The following is a 26184-nucleotide window of genomic DNA, read 5'->3' on the forward strand; positions in this document are numbered from 1 at the left end:
AATAATAATTAGTGGTTGATCCCACTATTCAGACACACTACTTTAATTTGGTGAGCCTCCTTTTAGTTTTTCATCCTTATTTTCATAGAGCTTAATTATTTTCATGCTTAATACATAATTATGCATTTTGCTGCCTCCTTCTCCCAGCTTCCTGACATGTCATGTCACCCAGGCTGGAGTGCAGTGGTGCAATCATGGCTCACTGCAGCTTTGACCTCCCAGGCTCAAGCAATTTGTCTGTCCACCTTAGCCTCTTGTAAACAGCATTTTTATGGCTCATATCCCATTGTATGAATGTGGCTTCGACTGCTGAACCACACCCTAATTTGGGGTTTTTATATTTTCTTCTGTTCTTTGCCCATATAATATGGCAATGAATATATGTGGATAAGACACTTTTCATACTTTGGCTTATTTTATTTCAAGCTTCTAAAAGTGCGATTAATGAGTCAGAAGGTATGAATATAAGGCTTTTTGCCAAATTGATTTCCTAAAGGGCTATTCATTATACTTTTTCACTGGCTTTGAGATCAAGGGTCCTGGGAGTAGGAGTGTTGAAAATGCAAAATGTCACTTTAGTTCTGGAATTTATCTTGCTTTCCTTTGTTTTGTTCCACTTTTTGTCCTTTCCTGATGCTCACCTAGAGTCACACATTGCCTTTGTTTGTCATATGTCTTTAATCTCTTTCAATCTAGAGTAGTGGATCTCAATTAGAGAGTGGATATTGTCTCCTAGAGGACATTTGAAAATGTCTGGAGATATTTTTGTCATAATCAAGGGGGTAGCTACTGGCATCTAGTGAGTAGAGGCCAAGCATGCTGCTAAGCCTCTCACAGTACACAGGACGGCCCCTGGCAGCATAAATATGTCTGCCCCAAGATCTCAGCAGTTGAGAAACCCTGATCTAGAACAGTCCTTTCACTTTTTTTTAGTGACATTGCCTTAAAAGGAAATTGAAGTCAAAGTCACAAAGCATAGAATTAAGCAACGTATAAAGTTTACTGGCTTTCAGTATATTCACAGTTTTGTGTAGTTACCATTTCTTTCTGGTTTCAAAACTTCTCATGACCCCAGAAGAATGCCCCGCACCCAATAAGTAGTTTCCCCGTGCCCCTTCCCCTAGTCCCTGGCAGCCACTCATCTCCTTTCAAACTGTTTCTGTGCATATTTGCCTACTCCGGATATTTCATAGAAATGGAATCATATTATATGTGGGCTTTTGTATCTGGCTTCTTTCTCTGAGCATGTTTTTGAGGTTCATCCATGTTTTAGCACATGTCAGTACTACATTGCTTTTGATGTCTGGATAATATTTCATTGTCAGCATTTATAGGAATTTGGGTTGTTTCCACTTTTGGCTGTGCTGCTCTGTATATTCATGTTTGAGTTTCTGTGTGGATAGATGATTCATTTCTCATGGTCTATACCCAGGATTGGAATTGCTGGGTCATTTGGTGTATGTTTAACTTTTTGAGGAGCTGCCAGACTCTTTTTCACAGCAACTGCACTATTTTATATTCCTACTGGTAATGTACAAAGGTTCCAATTTCTCCACATCCTCATCAGCACTTATTTTCTCTCTCTTTTTTTTTTTTATAGCCAACCCAGTGGGCATAAAGTGGCATCTGATTGTGGTTTTGATAAACATTTCCCTACTGACTAATGACTTCATTTGGTATATCTTTTTTGGAGAAATGTCTTTTGAAATCCTTTGCCCAGTTTTGAACTGGGTTTGTCTTTTTATTGTTGAATCATAAAAATTCTTTATGTATTTTGGCACACGTGTGTGTGTGTGTGTGTGTGTGTGTGTGTTTTGAGACAGGGCCTCACTCTCTCACCCAGGCTGGAGTGCAGGGGTGCAGTGGTGGCTCACTAGAGCCTTGATCTCCCGGGCTCAAGTGATCCTCTCACCTCAGTCCCCCAGTAGCTGCTACTAAAGGCATGCACCGCCATTCCTGGCTAAATTTTGTATTTTTCATAGAGACAGGGTTTAACTATATTGCACAGGCTGGTCTCAAACTCCTGAGCTCTGGCAGGCAATCTGTCCACCTCAGCCTCCCAAAGTGTTGGGATTATAGGCACGAGCCACCGTGCCCAGCCTACTTTATATATTTTGGATACTAGACTCTTAACAGATACATGATATGCAAATATTTTCTGCCATTCTGTAGGTTATTTTTTTACTTTCTTTTTTATTTATTTTTTTATTGAGACAGGATCTCACTGTGTCACTCTGGCTGGAGTGCAGTAGCATGATCATGGCTCAGTGCAGCCTCAACCTCCCAGGCTCAAGTGATCCTCTTTCCTCAGCCTTCTGAGAGCTGGGACTACAGGTGCATACCACCATGCCTGGCCAGTTTTTAAAAAAATTTGTAGAGATGGAGTCTTGCTGTGTTGCCTAGGCTGGTCTTGAATTCCTGGGCTGAAGCAATCCTGTCTCCTCAGCCTTCCAAAGTGCTGGAATTATATGTGTGAGCCACCATGCCCGGCCACAAAAGATTTTAATTTTGATGAAGTCCAATTTATATTTTTGTTGCTTGTCTTTGGTATAATATTTAAGAATTCTATTTTCTTTCTTTTCTTTTATCCTTATTTTTTTGAGACGAGGTCTTGCTTTGTTGCCTAGGCTGGTGTGCAGTGGCATGATCTTGGCTCACTGCAACCCCTGCTTCCTGGGCTCTAGTTATCCTTCCACCTCAGTCCTCCAAGTAGCTGGGACTGCAGGCATGTGCCACCACCAAATCTGGCTGTTTTTGTATTTTTTTTTGTAGAGATGGTGTGTCACTGTGTTGCCTAGGCTGGTCTCAAATTCCTGGGATACCCAGCTCAGCCTCCCGAAGTGCTGGGATTACAGGAGTAAACCACTGCACCTGGTCAAAAATCCTGCTTTCTGTCATTTCTTTCAATAATGATTTGTAGTTTTCACAAATCCTTGGTTAAATTTTTTCCTAGTATTTTATTTTTTTGCCTCCTTTTGTAAATGGAATTGCTTTCTTAATTTCCTCTTTTAATTGTTCAATGCTGGTGTGTAGCAACTGATTTTGTGTGTTGATTTTGTACTTGGCAACTTGGCTGAATTAGAATATTAGCTTTGGTAGGTGTATTTGTGGATTCTTGGGGATTTTCAATATGTATGATCATGTCATCTGCTAATAGAGATAGTTTTACTTTTCCTTTCTGATCTGGATGTCTTTTATTTCATTTTCTGGCCTAATTACCCTTGCTAGCATATCCAATATGATGGTGGAAGGCAGTGGTGCAGTGGGCATCCTTGTCTCGTTCCTGATCTGAGGGGAATGCTTTTGGCCTTCGGCCATAAAGTGGCAAGTTAGCTGCGGGTTTTCATAGTTTCCCTTTATCATACAGAGGAAATTCCCTTCTATTTCTAGTGTGTTGAATGTCTTTATCTTGAGATATTAACTTCTTTAAAGCTTTGTTTTACTTTTAATATAAAAACTTTGGTGTGTGTGTTTTATTCCAACAGTGCTGATTCCTAAAGAAAAGCCCCCAATCACAGTTGTGGGTGATGTTGGAGGAAGGATTGCCATCATCGTGGTATGTAGACCTTTTTTATTATTAATTCTAGTATTTGCCATTGTTATTCTGTTGACTGATTAATTGACTGACTGATTGATTGATTTTGAGTCTTGCTCTGTTGCCCAGGCTGTCGTGTAGTGGCATGATCTTGGCTCACTGCAACTTCCGCCTCCTGTGTTCAAACCATTCTCCTTCCTCAGCCTCTTAAGTAGCTGGGATTACAGGTACCTGCCACCATGCCTGGCTAATTTTTGTATTTTTAGAAGAGACAGGGTTTCACCATGTTGGCCAAGCTGGTGTCGAGCTCCTGACCTTAAGATATCTGCCTGCCTTGGCCTCCCAAAGTGTTGAGATTACAGGCATGAGCCACCATGCCTGGCCAATTCGTAAAGATAGTAGTGTGGCCAAATAATTATCATTTAAGTTGGTGCCTTGTGGTAAATGTTTGCTTTGGCTCAGAAATTGGAAAATGCTATTGTTTATTTTAAAATTGCTAACTACTAGCCAGGTGCCATGGCTCAAGCCTGTAATCCCAGCACTCTGGGAGTCCAAAGTAGGCCGATCGCTTGGGCCCAGAAGTTAAGGACCAGCCTAGGCAACATGGCAAAACCCTGTCTCTACAAAAAATACAAAAATTAGCCAGACTTGGTGGCACATACCTGTAGTCCCAGCTACTCAAGAGGCTGAGGCAGGAGGATTGCTTGAGCCTGGGGCACAGAGGTTGCAGTGGGCTGAGATCATGCCACTGCACTCCAACCTGGGTAACAGAGTGAGGCTGTGCCTCAAAAAAAAAAAAAACCTGTCATAACATGAGATATTGTTCTGTGATAAAAATACAGTACAGTCCAGGCGCGGTGGCTCACACCTGTAATCCCAACACTTTGGGAGGCCGAGGCAGGCAGATCGCCTGAGATCAGGAGTTCAAGACCAGCCTGGCCAACATGGTGAAACCCCTCTCTACTAAAAATACAAAAATTAGTTGAGTGTGGTGGCACACGTCTGTAATACCAGCTACTTGGGAGGCTGAGTCTAGAGAATCGACACATACCTGTAGTCCCAGCTACTCAAGAGGCAGAGGCAGGAGGATTGCTTGAGCCTGGGGTGCGGAGGTTACAGTGAGCTGAGATCATGCCATTGCACTTCAGCCTGGGCGACAGAGTGAGACTCCATCTTAAAAAAAAAAAAAAAAAGTAAAGTACAAAGTTGATTATAACTGTTTAAAACATACATTCTTTCACACATCGTAAGACCAGTACACAAAAAGAGTGCACTTAATGCCTATGCCTATATAGTTTAAAGAATAGAATGAATACTGGGAACCCGCTAGCTCACTTGAAGCATAGAACATCACCAGGTACCTGGAAGCCTCTTCTGGGCTTACCCTGGTCTCTTTGCCTCAGAGGTTGTCACTGATGTGAAGCTGCCCGTCTTTATCCTGATAGCCAGGAGTGCATGTGTCCTTAAATGCTGCCTTTTTTTCTTGTCTTTGATGTTTATGTAAATGATGTCTTTGTGTACTTTGGGACTTTTTTGCTCCACACTTGTATTGAAATTTATCCATGTAGTGGCAGGAAGTTGTACATTATTTTTCACTGCTGTGTGATGTATCTTTGGTATAACTGCTACACAACTGATTGAGGCAGTGGTACTGCTTTGAACATTCTTGTACCTATTTTCCAGTGTATCTATGTGAGTTTCAAAGTGCCTGGGAGTGGAGTTGTTGGGTCTGAAGGCATGTACATTTTTAACTTTACAAGATGCCGCCAAATTGTTTCCAAAGTGGTCGCATCCATTTCCCAAGCTCCGTAGTGCATGCCCCACATTATCCCCAGTGCTTGACAATGTTGTGCACACCTTCTTCAGGATAGAAAATCTCTCACGTCGCTGGGCGCAGTGGCTCACGCCTGTAATCCCAGCACTTTGGGAGGCCGAGGCAGGTGATCACCTGAGGCCAGGAATCCAAGACCAGCCTGGCCAACATGGTGAAACCCCATCTCTACTGAAAATACAAAAATTAGCCAGGCGTGGTGGTGTGCACCTGTAATCCCAGCTACTCAGGAGGCTGAGGCAGGAGAATCACTTGAACCCGGGAGGTGGAAGTTGCAGTGAGCCAAGATCACACCACTGCACTCTAGCCTGGGTAACAGAGGGAGACTCATCTCGGGGAAAAAAAATATAAGAAAATCTCTCATGTCACCCTTTTGGGTAGTAGCTGTCTATTAATTATTCCTTAGTTGGCAAGACTATAGTAACAAGGTGCTGTGGATTCAGTAGCACTTTCCCCCTCCTTCTATTGCCACTGCATTATTTAGAAAACCTTTTTATTTTGAAGTGATTATAGATCCACAGGAAGTAGGGGGAAATATACAGGGACATCCTGCGTATTCTTTACCCAGCATCCTCTATTTTGCTTAACAATAGTACAGTAACACAGCCTGGAAATTCTCAGTGCCACTGCCACAGAGTTCCTTCAGACAGCACCAATTGTGTATGTACTCTGTGTGTGTGTGTGTGTGTGTGTGTGTGTGTGTGTGTGTGTGTAGTTTTATCATGGGTGGCTTTGTGGAACCACCACCACAGCCAGGACACAGAATTGCTCCTTCACTGCAAGGTACCCTCATGCTTCCCTTCATAGCTACACTCACATCCTTCCCACCCAATCTGCAACCCCTGGTGTCTTTGTTCATTTTGTGCTGCTGTAACACCTGAGACTAGGTTGTTTATAAAGAATAGAAATGTATTCTCTCACAGTTCTAGAGGCTGGAAGTCTGAATCATGGCACCAGCATTTGGTCTGGCGAGGGCTTTCTTGCTGCGTCCTCACATGGCAGAAGGTAGAAGAACAAAAAGGGATGAACTTTCCTGCAGAAGGGCAGGAAGAAGGAGAACCCACTCCCATAAGCCTTTTTATAGTGACATGAATCCATTCCTGATGGTGGAGCTCTCACAACCTAAACACTTCCCCAAAGACCCCACCTCCCAGCACTGTTGCACTGGGGAATATGTTTCCAACACGTGAACTTTGGAGAGACAAAAACATTCAAACCACAGCACTGACAACCACTGATCTGTCCTCTCTCTTTCTAATTATTATTTCAAGAATGTCATACAAATAGAATCTATGGTATATAACCTTTTGAGGTTTTTTTTTATCTACCATGATTCCCCTGAGATCCATCCAGGTTGTTTTGTATATTAACATTTTATTCCTTTTTATTGCTGAACAGTATCCCATGGTATAGAGGTACCAGAGTTTATTTGTTGGAGGACATTTGGATCATTTCCAGTTTGGGGCTACTATACATAAAACTTGCTGTGTACTTTCATGTATGGGTTTTTATGTAAACAGAGTTTTAATTTCTCTGGGATAATTGCACTTATAAATGAAGTTGTTTGCATAGTAGTTGCAAATATAGTCTTAAAAGAGACTGTCAGACTGTTTAGTGAAGTGGCTGTACCATTTTACTAGTAGCACTTTTTAAGGTAGGGGTGTGTGTGTGTGTGTGTGTGTGTGTACACGTTTTGTTTGTTCATTTGTTTTCTGAGATAGAGTCTGGGTCTACTGCCCAGGTTGGAGTGCAGTGGCCTGATAACAGCTCACTGCAACTTCCACCTCCTGGGCTCAATCAATCTTCCTGCCTCAGCCTTCCAGGTAGCTAGGACTACAGTGTACACCACCATTCCTGGCTGATTTTTGTTTTTGTAGAGACTGAGGTTTTGCTGTGTTGCACAAGCTAGTCTTAAACTCCTGAGCTCAAGCAATCTGCCCACCTTGTTTTCCCAAAGTGCTGGGACTACAGGCATGAGCCACCACACCTGGCCTTTATATGTATATTTTTGATCATAGTAACTTCAGTATACAATTAAAGAGTAATATGTGTGGAAAATAAATACATGAATATTTATTCAACTTTAGACAATGTTTGATGCCATAATGGGTTTAAAATAACTCTGGGAGCCTAGGAATCTAGTCTATAGATTAGAAACCATTGAACTGGGTATTTTATTATTAAAAATAATAGTCATTATTTTTTCCATTGTAATAATATATCAATAACATATTTCCCATATGCTCAGTGGAGAAAATTTGGAAATAAGGAAAAGTACCAAGAAGAAACTGGGGGAAAGAGCCACCCATAATTCTATTATGCAGAGTGAAAAACATCTTTTAACACTCTTTCTGTGCATTAAAAACAAACAAAATCTTACCTCCATCATTTCTGGTGCAACCTGCATTGTGACAGCACAGTGTTCACCAGTTACAGTGCAGAAAACAGTGTTACCCTGGGAGCCTGGAGTGGTGGGAGATAGCTCCAATAGTAGCAGGTGCTGTGCAGGAGGAGGCTCGTGTGAAAGTCCTGGAGGGACGCCATGGGACACAGTGATAGGGACATAGGGCTGTGCTGTCTGCACTAGGCCAAATGGAAGAGCAGATTTTTCACAATAAATATAAGGCCGACCCTTTTTTCCCCTGGTTGTCTAATCTATTATTGCAGAAGTGCTCATATACCTTCTTTTCCATTTGTGCTTTGGCAGGATGACATCATTGATGATGTTGACAGCTTTCTCGCTGCAGCAGAGACCCTGAAGGAAAGAGGTGCATATAAGATCTTTGTGATGGCGACTCATGGCTTGTTATCTTCTGATGCTCCCCGGCTGATTGAAGAGTCTGCCATTGATGAGGTAACAGGGTCTGGTTGTGTGTGGGTGCAGCTGCCTAGGCTTTTGGCACATCTTGATCTCAGAGAGTAGGGATAAGACAGATCTTTTGTGGTTAAGAAGGGACTCAAGCGCTAGGCGTAGTGGTTCACACCTGTAATCCCAGCACTTTGGGAGGCTGATGCAGGCAGATTACCTGAGGTCAGGAGTTTCAGACCAGCCTGGCCAACATGGTAAAACCCTGTCTCTCCTAAAAATACAAAGGTTAGTTGGGCATGGTGGCGGATGCCTGTAATCCCAGTTTCTTGGGAGGCTGAGACAGGAGAATCGCTTGAACCCATAAGTCAGAGGTTGCAGTGAGCCGAGATCACGCCATCGTACTCCAGCCTGGGCAACAAGAGTGGAACTCCTCTCAAAAAATAAAAGGGATTCAAAGGTGGTTAATGATTGTATTTCATTGAATATAAGCCTCTAACTCTACCACTTCTTTTAAATGACAGCTTTATTGAGATATAATTTACATACCATACAATTCATCCATTTAAAGTATACAATTCGGGGGCTGGGTGCAGTGGCTCACGCCTGTAATCCCAGCACTATGGGAGGCCACAGTGGGTAGATCACTTGAGATCAGGAGTTCGAGAGCAGCCTGGCCAATATGGTGAAACCCTGTCTCTACTAAAAATACAAAAATTAGCCAGGCGTGGTGGTGGGCACCTATAATCCCAGCTACTTTGGAAGCTGAGGCAAGAGAATCTTGAACCCAGGAGGCGGTGGCTGCAGTGAACCAAGACTGTGCCACTGCACTCCAGCCTGGGCAACAGAACAAGACTCTGTCTCAAACAAAATAACAATAGTAATAATAATGTATACAACTCATTGGTTTTCAGAATGTTCACAGTGTGCAGTCATTACCATAGTTGATTTTAGAACATTTTCATCTCCCTAGAAAGGAACCCCCATACCCATTAGCTGTCACTTCACATTTTCTCGCAATGCTGTTAGTCCCTGGCAGCCACTAATTTGCTTTCTGTCTCTCTAGAGTTGCCTGTTCTGGACATTTCATATAAATGAGATCATATAATGTGTGGTCTTTTGTGTCTGGCTTCCTTCACTCAACATAATATTTTCAAGGTTCATCCATGTTGTAGCATGGAGCAGTACTTGATTCCTTATCAAATAATAATTCTGTTTCCTGGATAGTCCACATTTTGTCTCTCTTCATATTTCATATGTTGATAGAAATTTTTTTTCTTTTTTTTTCTTTTTTTTTTTTTTGAGACAGAGTCTCACTCTGTCACCAGGCGCCAGACTGGAGTGCAGTGGCGTGACCTCAGCTCACTGCAACCTCCGCCTCCCGGGTTCAAGCAATTCTCCTGCCTCAGCCTCCCTAGTAGCTGGGACTACAGGCGGGCACCACCACACTCAGCTAATTTTTTTTGTATTTTTAGTAGAGACGGGGTTTCACCATGTTGGCCAGGATGGTCTCGATCTCTTGACCTCGTGATCCACCCGCCTCGGCCTCCCAAAGTGCTGGGATTACAGGCATGAGCCACCGCGCCCAGCCCTCTATTTTTTGTTTTTTTTTAAGACGGGGTTTCACCATGTTGGTCAGGCTGGTCTTGAACTCCCGACCTCAGGTGATCTGCCCACCTTGGCCTCCAAAGTGCTTGGATTACAGGCGTGAGCCACCGCACCTGTCCTTTTCTACTTTTAAACTTATGATTAGTGCTGCAGTAAACATTTGTGTACAAGTTTTTGTGTAGACATGTGTTTTCCCTTTTTTTGAATACATACCTAGGTTTAGAATTGCTGGGCATACGGTAACTTCATATTTAAACTTTTGAGAGGCTGCCAGACTTTTTCAAAGCAGCGGCACCCTTTTACATCCCCACAGCAGTGAGTAGGGGTTCCAGTTTCTCTGCATCCCTCCAACACTTGTTGTTATCTTTTTTGTCATATCTGCCCTAGTGGGTGTGATGTTATCAAATCTTTTTTTTTTTTTTTAAGACAGGGTTTCACCATGTTGGTCAGGCTGGTCTTGAACTCCCGACATCAGGTGATCCGCCCACCTTGGCCTCCAAAGTGCTGGATTACAGGCATGAGCCACCACGCCCGGCCCCTGATGTTATCAAATCTTAACCTAAGAAGCACAGGTAGCTTCACATTGACTTGAAATATTGACTTGAGACATAGACCCACTGTTTTCGTGTCATGGAGAGCCTCAGATTTGAGAAGGTATCACATTTCCAGACCGAATCATGAAGCTACTTGGCTTTCTGATGCTCTGGGTTTTTCCTCTTGCTTCACAGGTGGTGGTCACCAATACAATTCCACATGAAGTCCAGAAGCTCCAGTGCCCCAAGATTAAAACTGTGGATATCAGCATGATCCTTTCAGAGGCGATCCGTCGGATCCACAATGGGGAGTCCATGTCCTACCTTTTCAGAAACATAGGCTTAGATGACTGAACAGCTTTCCTTTAGGAAAATTCCCAAGGGCCAAACTGGAAACATAAGAGTGACTGCTTGCTGGGATAGATTCGCAGGAGCCATCGTGTTTGTTCCCCCTTCTCCTTGTAACCTCACTTCTTGATTCCTATGAAGATAGACCAACTTTTTATGTCAGTTTGGGTGTTTGTGAGTTTGGGAGCAATTTTTATAAAAGAAAACCTTTATTCTCGTCTTTTAAAAAGGCAAGATCTTGTTTTAGTTTAACTGTTTAAAAAATAACACTTGGAATAAGGTTTGTAAGCTCACAAAGTCTTTTTCTGAAGTTGCTTGGGCCAAGTGGTTAAAAAAGTTAATAAAGTAAAATGATCTGCAGTTGAAAAGGCTAAAAGATTATACTGTCAAATCCAGTAAATGACATTTTTAGAGATGCTTTTATAGACAAGCATATGAAATATGTGATTGTATTTATTTTCTGCAACTAAAAAAGGAATAAAAACTTGTGTTTGTTTGTTTTTCTAAAACTCTGTTTTGGCAATCGTTTTATAACTAAAATAAAATGAAAGCTGAATCTACACACTGTGAATGTTGAAATGTTCATCAGCTTGTTATTTTCCCTTCTGAAGCTTTGCAGGGGGATGCAGTAGCCTCTCAGAGACGTAGTGTTCTCTGTTCGACAATTTGTCCAAGGCCTTGAAAGTGCCTGCTGTGTGGTCATTTGACTGAGGCGGGAGAGGAGTTGGGATCTCAGGACGCTAAGGCTTCAGGCAGCAGGGGAACCATTGGGCACCAGCTGCCATTGGTCAGGGTGTGGCTTCGCCCCCTCTTCCATGGCTGGCTGTTCTCTGCCATGCTCTAGGGAGATGAGATGCTAGGGGATGCATCCCAAAGAGCAAGTGACATGACCTTTGTTGCTGTCAAGGGTCTACGTATCATGCGTCTTTAGAGTTTAGGACCCTGAACTCCCCCAGAGTCCATTGGACTGGCCTCCCTTGGAGCACTGGCACTGGGGTTTACACCCATCTGTCCGCCCACTCAGCCTGACTTACGGAGGAAAATGTAGACTTGCTCATAAAAACTAATTTTTCTTCCTCCTAAAACACTTTAAACTTTTGCTTTCTGCTTGTCTGTGTTAGAATCTGGAATAAAATAGTAGTTTATTTAGCACAAAATTGAGATCAGTCACCAGCCACGCTGGCCTTTCCTGTGCTCCACAAAGAGCAGCATGGCCCAAGGGCTTGCCCCAGTAGGCCAGGGCCTTGTGTGCGCAGGAGCACTGAGGGCTCTGCTTCTGGAAGCTGCCTGAGTGTTCCATGGGCTTCTTCCTGCACACCCAGCAGTGCCGCCCCTCACCCCTACTTTACTTCTGAGGAAACAGCTTTGGGGGAAAGATGTTCTCTCCCCATGTTTTCAAATCCAGTTAATGATAGAGCTGTTTACTTTGAAAAAGTGTCCTTGAATTTTCTGAACCTGTCCCTAGAAATTGGGTCTCTCGATCTTCAGAATGAATAGGCTTAGGGCATGGGATGGTAGCTGGCAGCTTCTTTGCTGGTGCAACTCGGTCAGTTGCAGGCTTGGAGACCTCCAGCCAGCTTCTACATTTGGAAGAAGAGCTTTGGGAGCAAGGTGTCACCACCCGTGAGAGTGGGGCCTGCCTGTGGTGCTGGGACCTCCCACTGTTGCTGTGAAATGGGTTTGAAGAGGCTTCAGTAAATCTCACACTCCAGCTTCTGCTGCATTTGGGTTCCTCTGCTCTTTGGATGCTGTCTAACTATTTGCTGCAATAGATGACGGTTGGAGTCGCCATGTGGTTTGGCTTTTTAACAAGTGACAGGCACTTCCTGAACAGCCATGAGTTGCCCCCCGGGGTGGCTGTGCTGGCACAGTGGGCCTCCCATGGTTTGGGAATGGCGGTGCTGCACTAGCAGGAGGACAGGTTCTGCTCTGGGTTCCTTGGAGATGCAGTGGACTTGCAAAGCTCCTTCAGTGGGAGGTTTCCTCCTGCCACTGTATCCAGTGAGCTTTGACCTCCGTGGTTTTTCCTGGCATGTCATCCTTCATGAAGAAAAGTCACATTTACGGAAGTGAATGGAAACGTTTTATGGCAGTGTTTTCCTCTGGGTAATGAACTTAGCTAAAGCTAGGATCCATCACACCTGCAGAGACTTAAAGGTCTGCCCTGAGTTGGCTCTGGAAGAACATGAAGATGAATGCTGAGAGGAGCCACGGGCAGGGCTTATGAGCTAGCAGAGAGCTGAGGCCCAGGAAAGATGATCAGCAGAAGATGATGGTGGGGGAGAGTGGAGTGCCACATCCTGGCCCGCTGGGGTGGGGCAGGAGGATGGAGGCCCTCAAGGGGCAAGTCACATTCTGTGGTGTGGTGGGGAGGGCTGGGGGGCTCGTGAGGGCTTCGTGAATGCCCAGTAAGGACACCCAAGCCCTTCAGCCACCCTCTTCCCTGCCCGGAGGAGGCCCCAGATACAGTTTCTCCATATACTGTAGGCTTTTCTTTGGCCAGAGAAGCCATTTACCCTAAACTACTGTCTTTGTTAGAGACAGAGACAGTCTGTGGCCAGAGATAATAGGGAAGTGAACCCAGAAATTCTATGACAGAAAACAGACTGTTTCCAGTTCTGACTGTGACATCATCGCTTGACCTTCACGTGGTTAAAAAATGCTCTGGAGGCATCAAGAGCACAGGATGCCACCAAAGGGCCTGAGTAGATGGGCAGATACCAGTTCCACCACACTGTGTGCCAGGGACATTAATCTTTCGGCTCACAGTTTATTACCTCTAAGGCTGAGGAGGGAGGATTGCTTGAGCCTGGGAGGTGGAGGTTGCAGTGAGCTGAGATCATGCCGCTGCACTCCAAGCTGGGCAACAGAGCAAGACCCTGTCTCAAAAAAAAAAGTTGTAGAATTCAACACCTACTTTTAACAGATCAACCAGACAAAAGATAAATAAGAGATCATGCTGGGTGGCAGAGTGAGATCTTGTCTCAAAAAAAAAAAAAAATGCTGAAATGCTAAATTTTATGTTGTATGTACCGTGTACTTTTTTTTTTTTTTTTTCTGAGACGGAGTTTTGCTCGTTACCCAGGCTGGAGTGCAATGGTGCGATCTCGGCTCACCGCAACCTCCGCCTCCTGGGTTCAGGCAATTCTCCTGCCTCAGCCTCCTGAGTATCTGGGATTACAGGCACGTGTCACCATGCCCAGCTAATTTTTTGTATTTTTAGTAGAGACGGGATTTTGCCATGTTGACCAGGATGGTCTCGATCTCTCGATCTTGTGATCCACCCGCCTCGGCCTCCCAAAGTGCTGGGATTACAGGCATGAGCCACCGCGCCCGGCCCCCTCTGTGTATTTTTTAAAACATTGGAAGAAATTATAGAAGACCTAAACAGAAAGACATTGGAAGTCTTAATATTGTTAAGATGCAATACTCCAAAGCAATCTACAGATTCAGTGTAATCTCTATCAAAATCCCAATGGCATTTTTTTTTTGGCAGATATAGAAAAATCCATCCTAAAATTCATATGGAATCACCAGGGACCTCAAATAGCCAAATCAGTCTTGAAAAAGAACAAAGTTGTAGGACTTGCACTTCTCCATTTCAGAACGTCCTACAAAGCTGTAGTCAAAAACAGTGTCGTTCTGTCATAAGGAGAGGCATATAAGCCAATGGAATAGAATCGAGAGTTCAGAAATAAACACTATATATGGTCAACTGGTTTTCAACAAAGGTGCTAAGATCTCTCAGCAGGGAAAAGTGGTGATTTTGGGGGGTTCTTTTTTGTTTGTTTGGAGACAGAGTCTCGCTGTGTTGCCCAGGCTGGAGTGCAGTGGTGTGATCTTGGCTCACTGGTGCTATCTCAGCTCACTGCAACCTCTGCCTCCCGGATTCAAACAATTCTTGTACCTTAGTCTTTGTGTAGCTGGGACTACAGGCACACACCACCACGCCTAGCTAATTTTTGTATTTTTGGTAAAGATGGGGTTTTGCCACGTTGGCCAGGCTGGTCTCAAACTCCTGACCTCAAGTGATTCATCTGCCTCAGTCTCCAAAAGTGTTGGAATTAGAGGTGTGAGCCACTGCGCCCAGCCAAGAATGGTGTTTGTAACAAGTGGTACTAGGACAACTAAAAATCCATACGCAAAGAATGAAGAGCTAAAACTATAAAACTTAGAATAAAACATAGGGATAAATCTTCATGACCTTGGGGTTGGCAAAGGATTCTTAGACATGATACCAAAACCACAAGCAACAAAATAAATAATAGATAAACTGGACTTCAAATTAAAACTTTTGGGCATCAAAGGACACTATCAAGAAAGTGTAAAGACAATCTAAAAATAGAAGAAAATATTTTCAAATTATAGATAAAGCTCTTATTCAGAATATATAAATGTACAACTCTACAACAAACAGATTTTTTTTTAAATTATTTTTTGAGACAAAGCTTGGCTCTGTTGCCCAGGCTGGAGTGCAGTGACACAATCTAAGCTCACTGCAATCTTGACCTCCTGGGTTCAAGCGATCCTCCCACCTCAGCATCCTGAGTAGCTGGGACTACAGGCACGCCCTTCCATGCTCAGCTAATTTTTTGTATTTTTTGTCAAAATGGAGTTTCACCACGTTGCCCACGCAGGTCTTGAACTCATAAGCTCAAGCAATTTGCCCACCTCAGCTTCCCAAAGTGCTGGGATTACAAGTGTGAGCCACTGCACCTGGCCAAAAAAATTTTTTTTAAATGGAATTTGAATAGGCATTTCCACAAAAAAGATATACAAAAAGATATACAGGCTGGGCATGGTGGCTCATGCCTGTAATCCGAGCATTTTGGGAGGCTGAGATGGGTGAATCACTTGAGGCCAGGAATTGGAGACCAGTCTGTCCAACATGGGAAAAGCCCCATCTCTAACTAAAATGCAAAAATTAGCCAAGCGTGGTGGTGCACACCTGTAATTCAAGCTACTCAATGGCTGAGACACAAGAATCGCTTGAACCCAGGAGGCGGTGGTTGTAGTGAGCTGAGATTATGCCAAGACACAACAGAGAGACTTAGTTTGTGTTGGGTTTTTTTTTGCGGGGGGGGCGGGGGATGGAGGTTTTTTTGTTTTTTTGGGTTTTTTTTGCTTTTATTACCCAGTCTGGAGTGCAATGGTGCAATCTCGGCTCACCACAACCTCTGCTTCCCAGGTTCAAGTGATTCTGTCACCTCAGCCTCCCAGGTAGGTGGGATTACAGGCACGCACCACCACGCCTGGCTAATTTTGTATTTTTAGTAGAGACAGGTTATCTCCATGTTGGTCAGGCTGGTCTCGAACTCCTGACCTCAGGTGATCCGCCCACCTTGGCCTCCACGTGGCCACAGGCGTGGGCCACCATGCCTGGCTGAGACTCAGTCTCAAAAAAAAAGATATACAGGCATTCCTACAAAAAAGATACATAAATGGAGAGATCGGAAAGATCTCAACATCATTAGTCATTATAGTTAATACAAACAAAAACCACAATGAGATACCATTGCATGCTCATTTGAATGGTTATGCTACAAAACAAACAAAACCAGAAATAACAAGTGTTGGCACCAGTTGCAGGTTGCACACCTGTAGTCCCAGCTACTTGGGAGGCTGAGGTGGGAGGATCACTTGAGCCCAGGAGTCTGAGACCAGCTTGGGCAACATAGTGAGACCCTGCATTATGAAACAAGCAAACAAACAAAAACAAGTATTGGCAAGAATATGGAAAAATTGGAGCCCTCGTACATACACTGCTGGTGGAAAGATAAAATGATGCAGCTGCTGTGGAAAACAGTCTGGCGGCTCCTTAAAAAGTTAGACATAAAATTACCAGATCCCAGCAATTCTGCTCCTGGGTATATTCACAAAAGAATTACAAACAGGTACCCAAGTAAGTACATGGACATACGTCTTCGGATGCACTATTCACAATCATCAAATTGTGGAATCCCAAATGTCCATTAATGTCCATCAATGGATGAATAAACAAATCTTAGTATTTAACACCTGTAATCCTAGTACTTTGAGAGGCCAAGGCGGGTGGGTCACTTGAGGTCAGGAGTTTGAGACCAGCCTGGACAACATGGTTGAAACCCCGTGTCTACCAAAAAAAAAAAAAAAAAAAAAAGTACAAAAATTAGCCAGGTGTGGTGGCATGCACCTGTAGTTGCAGCTACTTGGGAGGCTGAGATGGGAGAATCACTTGAACTTGGGAGGCGGAGGCTGCAGTGAGCCAAGATAGCATCACTGCACTCCACCCAGAGTGACAGAGTGAGACCCTGTCTCAAAAAAAAAATCTTAGTATTTACATAGAATAAAATGGAATAAAGTACTGTATGAGTTACAATGTGCATAAGCCTCTAAAACATTATGCTAAGTGAAATTAACCAGACACAGAAGGTCACATATTGTGTGATATTATATAAAATATCCTGAATAGGCAAATCCATAAAAACAGCAAGCAGATATGTAGTAACCAGGGGATGAGTAGACAGATATGTAGCTGATGTGTAGTTATCCAGGGCAGTGGTCCCCAACTTTTTGGCACCAGGGACTGGTTTTATGGAGGATAGTTTTCCCACAGACTGGGGTGGGGGGTGGGGGATAGTTTGGGGATGAAACTGCTCCACCTCAGATCATCAGTCATTATTTTCATAAGGAGCGCGCAACCTGGATCCCTCGCATGCACAGTTCACAATAGGGTTCTCGCTCCTATGAGAATCTAGTGCTGCCACTGATCTGACAGGAGGCGGAGCTCAGGCAGTGCTCACTGATCTGACAGGAGGCGGAGCTCAGGCAGTGCTCACTGATCTGACAGGAGGCGGAGCTCAGGCAGTGCTCACTGATCTGACAGGAGGCGGAGCTCAGGCAGTGCTCACTGATCTGACAGGAGGCGGAGCTCAGGCAGTGCTCACTGATCTGACAGGAGGCGGAGCTCAGGCAGTGCTCACTGATCTGACAGGAGGCGGAGCTCAGGCAGTGCTGCTTGCTTGCCTGCTGCTGTGTGGTCCATGGTCCTGGGCGTTGGGGACCCTTGATCTAGGGGATAGAGTGGGTTACAGGGGAAACTTCTCTCTTTTTTTTGAGACAGAATCTCGCTCTGTTGTGCAGGCTGGAGTGCAGTGGCATGATCTTGGCTCACTACAACCTCTGCCTCCTGGGTTCAAGTGATTCTCCTCCCTTAGCTTCCTGAGTAGCTGGGATTACAAGTGCAAGCCACCACGCCTAGCTAATTTTTGAGTTTTTAGTAGAGATGGGGTTTCACCATCTTGGTCAGGCTGATCTGGAACTCCTGGCTCACCCACTTCAGCCTCCCAAAGTGTTGGGATTACAGGCGTGAGCCACTGCTCTTGGCTGGGAGAAACTTCTTAATGGGCACAGGATTTTCTCTTGGAGAGACAGAAATATTTTAGAACTAGATATAGATAGTGGGTGCACAACATTGTGAATGCACTAAATGCCACTAAATTATTCACTTTTTAATTGTATTATTTATTTTTTGAGATGAGGTCTCACTCTGTCACCCAGGTTGGAGTGCAGTGATGCAATTGTTCACTGCAGCCTCCACCTCCCAGGCTCAAGCGATCCTCCCTCCTCAGCCTCCCAAGTAGCTGGGACTACAGGCATGTGCCACACATTCAGCTAAGTTTTGTATTTGTAGTAGAGACAAGGTTTTGTCATGTTGCCTAAGCTGGTCTCAAGTGATCCTCCCACCTCAGCCTCCCAAAGTGCTGGGATTACAGGTGTGAGCCACAGTTCTTGACTATTCACTTTAAAATGTTAATTTTATATTTTCTGAATTTCTTCTTAATAAATTTCAGTTTCACACATAAAAAGCTTGGGAGTTGTGACTCCATCCTAACAACAAGTAAAAAGCTCAACAAACTGAAAAATCAACTCTAGTTAGTTAGATCCATACGAAAAGTGAGGTTACGGGGCAAACCACTGCTCCCATAATCAAAGAGACAGAAATGCAAACACCGAGAACACTTTACTGAAGTCTTTACAGGAACCAGTGCCAGAGTTAGGAAACCTGAACTACAATTGACAAATTGTTAGAGGCCTGGTGTGAACAAGTCTGAGAGTTAAAAACTCCAGGGGGACCCAGTCATATGGGGACCCCATACTTTTGCAAATTTTACCTTCTCAAGAAAAATCCCCTTGAGCTTCCGGCAGGGAGATGGAAATAGGAATCATTCTGAAAATTCAGAGCACGGTATTTTTCTTCACAAACTCTGCCCTCAGGAGAAGCTAGTTAACCAGAGCCTAACCTTCTGGGGTTTCATCAGAGCCTCAGTGAACTAGGAGAAGGGTAAAACCTAACTCTAGCCAGCTCTAACTTTCCACATGGGAGAAGAGAAATCCTCACTAAAGCTCACCCTAGCCGTCCATGTGGGAGAAGATAGTACTCAACCCCAGGCCACTCTCGCCATCCTGTCTCACCTAAGGGAAGAGAAGAAAATCTGGGAAAAGCTTGGTGACATTTACAGTCCAGAGGCACAGGGTCACCAGAAAAGACTGAGACCTAATTGTAGGACTCTCTCCCTACACTTCACACCACAACACCAACGGCATATTTGTAGAAGTTCCTTTTACCCAGTACATCACTCCCAGCTATCAAGGAAAAAAGTACAGGGCACATTAAAAAGCAAAGAACAGTCGAAGAGACAGAGCAAGCATCAGAACCAGACATGGCACAAAGGATGCTGAAATTATCAGTCATGGAATACTTTTTTTGAGACAGAGTCTCACTTTGTCACCCAGGCTGGAGTACAGTGGTATGATCTTGGCTCACTGCAACCTCTTCCTCCTGGGTTCAAATGATTCTTGTGCCTCAGCCTCCCAAGTAGCTGGGATTATAGGCATGCGCCACTATGCCCAGATAATTTTTGTATTTTTAGTAGAGATGGTGTTTCACCATGTTGCCCAGGCTGATCTTGAACTCCTGGCCTCGTGTGATCTGCCCACTTCAGCCTCTCAAAGTGCTGGAATTACAGGCATGAGTCACTGTGCCTGGCCAGACATGGATTTTTTTTTTTTTTAGTTGGATTCTTGCTCCATCACTCAGTCTGGAGTGCAGTGGCATGATCTCGGCTCACTGCACCCTCTGCCTCCCAGGTTCAAATGATTCTCCTGCCTCAGCCTCCCGAGTAGCTGGGATTATAAGCATGTGATGCCATGCCCGGCTAATTTTTGTATTTTCAGTAGAGACGAGTTCCACCATGTTGGCCAGGCTGGTCTTAAATGCCTGACCTCAGGTGATCTGCCCGACTCAGCCTCCCAAAGTGTTGGGATTACCAGCATGAGTCACTGTGCCCAGCCAAGGAATTTAAAACAACTATGATTAATATGCCAAGGGCTCTCATTAAGCAGACAACACGCAAGAGCAGATGGGCAATGAAAACAGAAAGTGGAAATCCTAAGAACAATTTTTTAGAATTGTGACAGAAAAAAACACTGTAACAGAAATGAAGAATGCCTTCGATGGACCTGTTAGTAATCTGAACACAACTGAACAGAGAATCTCTGAGCTTTTTCTTTTTTGAGATGGAGTCTTACTCTGTAGCCCAGGCTGGAGTACAGTGGCGCGACCTCGGCTCACTGCAACCTCTATCTCCCAGGCTCAAGCAATTCTTGCACCTCAGCTTCCTGAGTAGCTGGGATTACAGGTGCACGCCACCACGCCCAGCTAATTTTTGTATTTTTAGTAGAGACAGGGTTTCACTGTGTTAGCCAGGCTAGTCTCCAACTCCCGACCTCAGGTGATCTGTCTGCCTTGGCCTCCCAAAGTTCTGGGATTACAGGTGTGAACCACAGTGCCCGGCCTCGCTTTAGAATATCTTAATAGAAACCTCCAAAACTGAGAAGCAAAGAGAACAAAGACTTAAAAAAAAAAAGAACAGAATATATGGAGCAATTACAAAAGGTGTAACATACATGTAATGAGAATAGTGGAAGGAAAAGAGAGCCTGGAAGAGAAGAAATATTGGACTATAAGTTTTCTCAAATCAATATCAGACACCAAACCACAGATCCAAGGTCAAAGAACACTGAGCAGGATAAATGACAAACGAAACAAAACAAAACAAAAGCCCTGCACGTAAGTATGACATTTTCAAACTATAGGAAATCAAAGTTAAAGGAAATAATCCTGAAAGAAGTGAGAGAAAGAAATTATGTTACCTAAAGAGAAGCAAAGATAAAAATTACATGTGACTCCTCAGAAATCATGCAAAAAGGAAGAGTGGAGTGAAATATTTGAGTGTGGAGAGAAAAACTCTACCAACCTAGAATTCTATATCCTGTGAAAATACTCTTTAAATATGAAGGAGAAATACCTTGTCAGACAAACAAAAATTGAGAGAATTTATTGCCAGTAGACCTGCCCTGTAATAAATGTTAAAATAAATTCTTTTTCTTTTTTTTTTTGAGACACAGTCTTACTCTGTTTACCAGCCTGGAGTGTAGTGGCATGATCTTAGCTCACTGCAGCTTCCACCTCCTGGGCTCAAGAATCCTTCAACCTCAGGCTCCTGAATAGCTGAGACTACAGGTACTTGCCACCGTGTCTAGCTAATTTTTTTGTATTTTTTGTGGAGACAAGTTTTCTCCATGTTGCCCAGGTTGGTCTCAAACTCCTGTGCTCAAGCAATTCACCCATCTTGGCTTCCCAGAGTGTTGGGATTATAGGTGTAAACCACTGTGCTTGGCCATTAATTCTTTAAAGGAAAGAAGGAAAATAATATAGATCAGAAATTTGGATCTACATAAAGAAAGAAAGTTGGGAGGCCCAGGTGGGTGGATCACTAGGTCAGGAGTTCGAGACGAGCCTGGCCAATATGATGAAACCCTACCTCTACTAAAAATACAAGCATTAGCCAGGAGTGTTGGGGTGCATCTGTAATCTCAGCTACTCAGGACACTAAAGCAGAAGAATGGCTTGAACCCGGGAGGTAGAGATTGCAGTGAGCCGAGATCGCACCACTACACTCCAGCCTGGGGGACAGAGCCAGACTCCGTTGCAAAAAAATAAAAAAATAAAAGGAGGAAAATGTGGCACATATACACCATGGAATATTATGCAGCCATCAAAAACGATGAGTTTGCGTCCTTTGTAGGGACATGGATGAACCTGGAAACCATCATTCTCAGCAAACTGACACAAGAACACAAAATCAAACACTGCATGTTCTCACTCACAGGCGGGTGTTGAACAATGAGAACACATGGACACAGGGAGGGGAGCACTACACACTGGGGTCTGTTGGGGGGAAATAGGAGAGGGACAGCAGGGGGTGGGGAGTTGGGGAGAGACAGCATGGGGAGAAATGCCAGATATAGGTGAAGGGGAGGAAGGCAGCAAATCACACTGCCACGTGTGTACCTATGCAACAATCTTGCATGTTCTTCATGTGTACCCCAAAACATAAAATGCAATCAAAATAAAAGGAAAGAAAGAACATTAAAGAAAGAATAGGTTCACACGACTTGAGCTTATAACTATGTCTACTGCACAGATTGGGTAATGGAACACTAAACATTTATACTTGAAAATAACAGCCTAGGAGAATCACTTGAACCTGGGAGGTGGAGGTTCCAGTGATCTGAGACTGTGCCTTTGCACTCCAGCCTGGGCAACAAGAACGAAGCTCCATCTCAAAAAAAAGGAATCAAAACAAAACAACAACAAAGTGCAACAGAGAGCCCAGAAATAGACCCACCTACATATAGTCAGCTGATCTTCTACAGAGGAGGAAAGGTAGTACAATGCTGAAAAGAGTCGTTCTAACAAGTGGTGCTGGAGCAACTGGACATCCACATACCAAAAAAAAAAAAAAAAGATGGATCATAGACCTTACACTTTTCATAAAAATTAACTCAAAGTGGACCTAAACGTAAAACACAAATTATAAAACTTTTGGAAGACAACATAGGAGAAAATCTTGATGAATTTGGATTTGGTGATGCTTTTCAGATACAATATCAAAGGCATAGTTGATAAAGGAAATAATTGATAAGTTGGACCTCATAAAATTAAACATTTCTGCTTTGCAGCTGGGTGTGGTGGATGATGCCTGTAATCCCAGCACTTTGGGAGGCCAAGGTGGTTGGATCGTCTGAGCTCAGGAGTTCGAGATCAGCCTGGACAACACAGGGAGACCCTGTCTCTGTAAAAAATTTTAAAATTAGTGCTTGCTACGGCAGCACTTATACTAAAATTGTGAATGATACAGAGAAGATTAGCACGGCCCCTGTGCAAGGATGACATGCAAATTCGTGAAGCGTTAATTGATTTTTTTATTAAAAAAAAAGTAGAAAAAAAAATTTTTTTTAATTAGCCAGGTGGTGTGTACCTGCAGTCCCAACTACTCTGAAGGCTGAGGTAGGATTGCTTGAGCCCAGGAGGCACAGGTTGCAGCAAGCTGAGATCATACCACTGCACTCCAGCCTGGGCAACAGAGCAAGACCCTGTCAAAAAAATAAAACAACTGCCAGGTGCGGTGGCTCATGCCTGTAATCCCAGCACTTTGGGAGGCCAAGGTGAGCAGATCACTAAGTTAGGAGTTTGAGACCAATCTGGCCAACACGAACATGGTGAAACCTCATCTCTACTAAATATACAAGAATTAGCCGGGCATAGTGGTGCACCCCTGTAGTCCCAGCTACTCAGGAGGCTGAGGCAGAAGAATCACTTGAATCCGGGAGTCAGAAGTTGCAGTGAGCCAAGATGGCACCACTGCACTCCAGCCTGGGTGACAGAGTGAGACTCTTGTCTACAAAAAAACAAAACAAAAAGAAAACAAAAAAAATTCAATAAGAAAGCAATTAAAAAATGTGTGAAGGATCTAATCAGACACATCACCGAAGAAAATATAAAGATGGCAGATAAGCATGTGAAAAGGTGCTCTACATCCTATGTCATCATGGAATTGCAAATTCTAGCGAGACACCACTGCACGCCTATTAGAGTGGCCAAAATCCAGAACAGACAATGCCAAATGCTGGGGAAGATGTGGAGCAACAGAACTCCCATTCATTGATGGAGGGAATGCAAAACGGTACAGCTATTTTGCTCGTTTGTTTTTCTTTTTGAGATGGAGTCTCACTCTGTTGCCCAGGCTGGAGAGCAGTGACTCAATCTCAGCTCACTGCAACCTCCACCTCCTGGGTTCAAGCGATTCTTGTGCCTCAGCCTTCCGAGTAGCTAGGACTACAGTCTCATGCCCCAGGTCCAGCTAATTTTTGTATTTTCAGTAGAGATGGGATTTTACCATGTTGATCAGGCTGGTCTTAAACTCCTGACCTCAGGTGATCCGCCCACTTTGGCCTTCCAAAGTGCTGGGATTACAGGCATGAGCGATCGTGCCTGGCCGGTATAGCTGCTTTGGAAGACAGTTTGGAAGTTTCTTACAAATCTAAACGTGCTTTGATGCAAGTATTATTTGAACCCTTTTCCATCTGGTAACTGAGCAAGATAATTTAAAAAACGTAAAAACTAAGCCTACCCTTACCATATGATTCAGCAATCACACTCTTGGCTATTTATTAAAGGAGCTGAAAACGTACGTCTACACAAAAACCTGCACACGGGTGTTTACTCATTATGAATTCAGCTTTATTCATAATTGCCAAAACTTCAGTAGATGTCCTTGAGTAGATGAATGAATAAATAAATCATGGTATCATCTAGATAATGGAATATTATTCAGTGCTAAAAAGAAATAAGCTACGAAGCCATAAAAAGACCTGGAGGAAATGGAAGTACAGATTACTAAGTGGAAGAAGCCTTTTGAAAAGGCTACAAAGTGACTGATTACAGTTATATGACATTTTGGAAAAGGCAAAACCGTGGCAACGGAAAAAAATCAGTGGTGTAAGGCCAGTTGCCTCGCTGGGAGCCGAATGGACACGCCCTTCTCTCTCCGTGCCTGAAAACTACGTCACCATTCTGAGCGCATTACTCAGCATTTGCTGTCTCCACGCAGGCTCCCTGTACTCATTTCTGCATTCCAATCTCAGTCCTGCACCCGCCGAAATTTTGAAAAAGCCCGCCAAAGACCTGCCCTATGGCAGCTTGCCCCGTACGTCCTCGACCAGCCCCTTGCCAGTGCCCAGTCCTTCATAACCAATGAAACTACCTCCTCTTTGTTTCCCCGCAGCTGATCGAATACCTCCACTCCCTATAAAACCCCACGCCCCAAGAAGAGAAGCGTGACTTCTCCGGCCCCTCCTGTCAGACCGTAGAGCCTCGCCCAGGAGCCGATTAAATATCTTTATTCCAATAACTGGCCTCAGTTGCCTCATTCGAACCTCAGTTGCTTCATTCAAACCTTACAGGTGGTTGCCAGGGGTTAGGGAGGAGGGACTAAAGGAGAGGTAGAATGCAGGGACGCATTAGGGCAGTGGAACTACTCCCTATGACATTACAGCGGTGGATACATGTCAGTATACATTTATCAAACACATAGAACACAGCACCAAGTGTGAACCCTAATATAATGTGCTTTGGGAGATTATTGATGCAGGTTCCGCAATTGTATCAAGCGTAACAACTTTTGCTTGGGGATTTTGATAATGGGGACAGCTATGCATGTGTGGGTCAGGATATTTCTCTACCAAGGAAGGCAGACATATGGCTAACAATTACAAGAAAAGATGTTCAACATTACTCGTCCTTAGGGAAATGCAAATCAAAGCCACAATGAAGTGCTGCTTCACGCCTACTAGGATGGCTATCATAAGAATGTCAAAATGCAGCCTGGGCAACATGGTGAAACCCCATCTCTCCCAAAAATACAAAACTTAGCTGGGTGTGTGGCACGCACCTGTGGTCCCAGCTACTTGGTGGGCTGAGGCAGGAGGATCTCTTGAGCCCAGGAGGCAGAAGTTGCAGTGAGTCGAGATCGTGCCACACTGCACTCCAGCCTGGGTGGCAGAGTAAAACTCTGCCTGAAAAAAAAATTGTAAAAATGGACAATAACAAGTATTTGTGAGAATGTGGAGGAACTGGAGCACCAGTGCCTTGCTGGTGGGAATGTAAAGTGGTGAAGCTCTTCTGGAAGACAGTTTGGCCCATCCTCAAAGTTAAACAGCATTACCATACGACCCAGCCATCCCACTCCAATGCCCAAAGAAATTGAAAGTAAGGCCTCTTCCAAAGTACTATTAGAAGTAAAAAAAAAAAAAAAAAAAAAAAAAATGGCTGGACGAGGTAGCTCACCCCTGTAATTCCAGCACTGCGGGAGGCTAAGGTGGTGGAGCACTTGAGGCCAGGAGTTGGAGACCAGCCTGGCCAACATGGTGAAACCCTGTCTCTACCCAAAATACAAAATTTAACCTGTAATCCCAGCCACTTGGGAGTCTGAGGCATGAGAATCACCTGAGCCCAGGAGGTGGAGGTTGGTTGCTGTGAGCCAAGACTGTGCTCCAGCACTCCAGCCTAGGTGACAGAATGAGATTCAAAAATAAAACAAAACAAAAACAAATGTTTTCAATTTGAAAAAAATATATA

The 26184-nt window shown here is 44.0% G+C and overlaps 1 protein-coding gene and 2 non-coding genes across 8 annotated transcripts in view; all 3 read left to right on the forward strand.

The window, feature by feature from the left end:
• Positions 1–11221, forward strand: part of PRPSAP2 (phosphoribosyl pyrophosphate synthetase associated protein 2) — an 83679-nt gene extending 72458 nt beyond the window's left edge. For all 6 annotated transcript variants that reach the window (XM_064378247.1, XM_012472065.3, XM_012472066.2 and 3 more), the window contains 3 exons: positions 3486–3556; positions 8074–8220; positions 10509–11221. In XM_064378247.1, coding sequence (XP_064234317.1) covers positions 3486–3556; positions 8074–8220; positions 10509–10667 — 377 coding nt within the window. In that variant the 3' untranslated portion in view covers positions 10668–11221. The remainder of the gene's footprint in view (positions 1–3485; positions 3557–8073; positions 8221–10508) is intronic.
• Positions 11222–22861: 11640 nt separating this feature from the next.
• LOC135275825 (U6 spliceosomal RNA) lies at positions 22862–22969 on the forward strand. The gene has a single exon (XR_010343396.1). It is a non-coding gene; the product is annotated as a U6 spliceosomal RNA (small nuclear RNA).
• A 1108-nt stretch (positions 22970–24077) lies between these two features.
• LOC135275780 (small nucleolar RNA MBII-202) lies at positions 24078–24153 on the forward strand. Its single transcript, XR_010343364.1, has one exon. It is a non-coding gene; the product is annotated as a small nucleolar RNA MBII-202 (small nucleolar RNA).
• Positions 24154–26184: the final 2031 nt, after the last annotated feature.

Source organism: Aotus nancymaae, unplaced genomic scaffold (genome assembly GCF_030222135.1).
Source record: "Aotus nancymaae isolate 86718 unplaced genomic scaffold, 86718_ANA_hifiasm-v0.15.2.pri h1tg000018l, whole genome shotgun sequence".
Taxonomy (NCBI): domain Eukaryota; kingdom Metazoa; phylum Chordata; class Mammalia; order Primates; family Aotidae; genus Aotus; species Aotus nancymaae.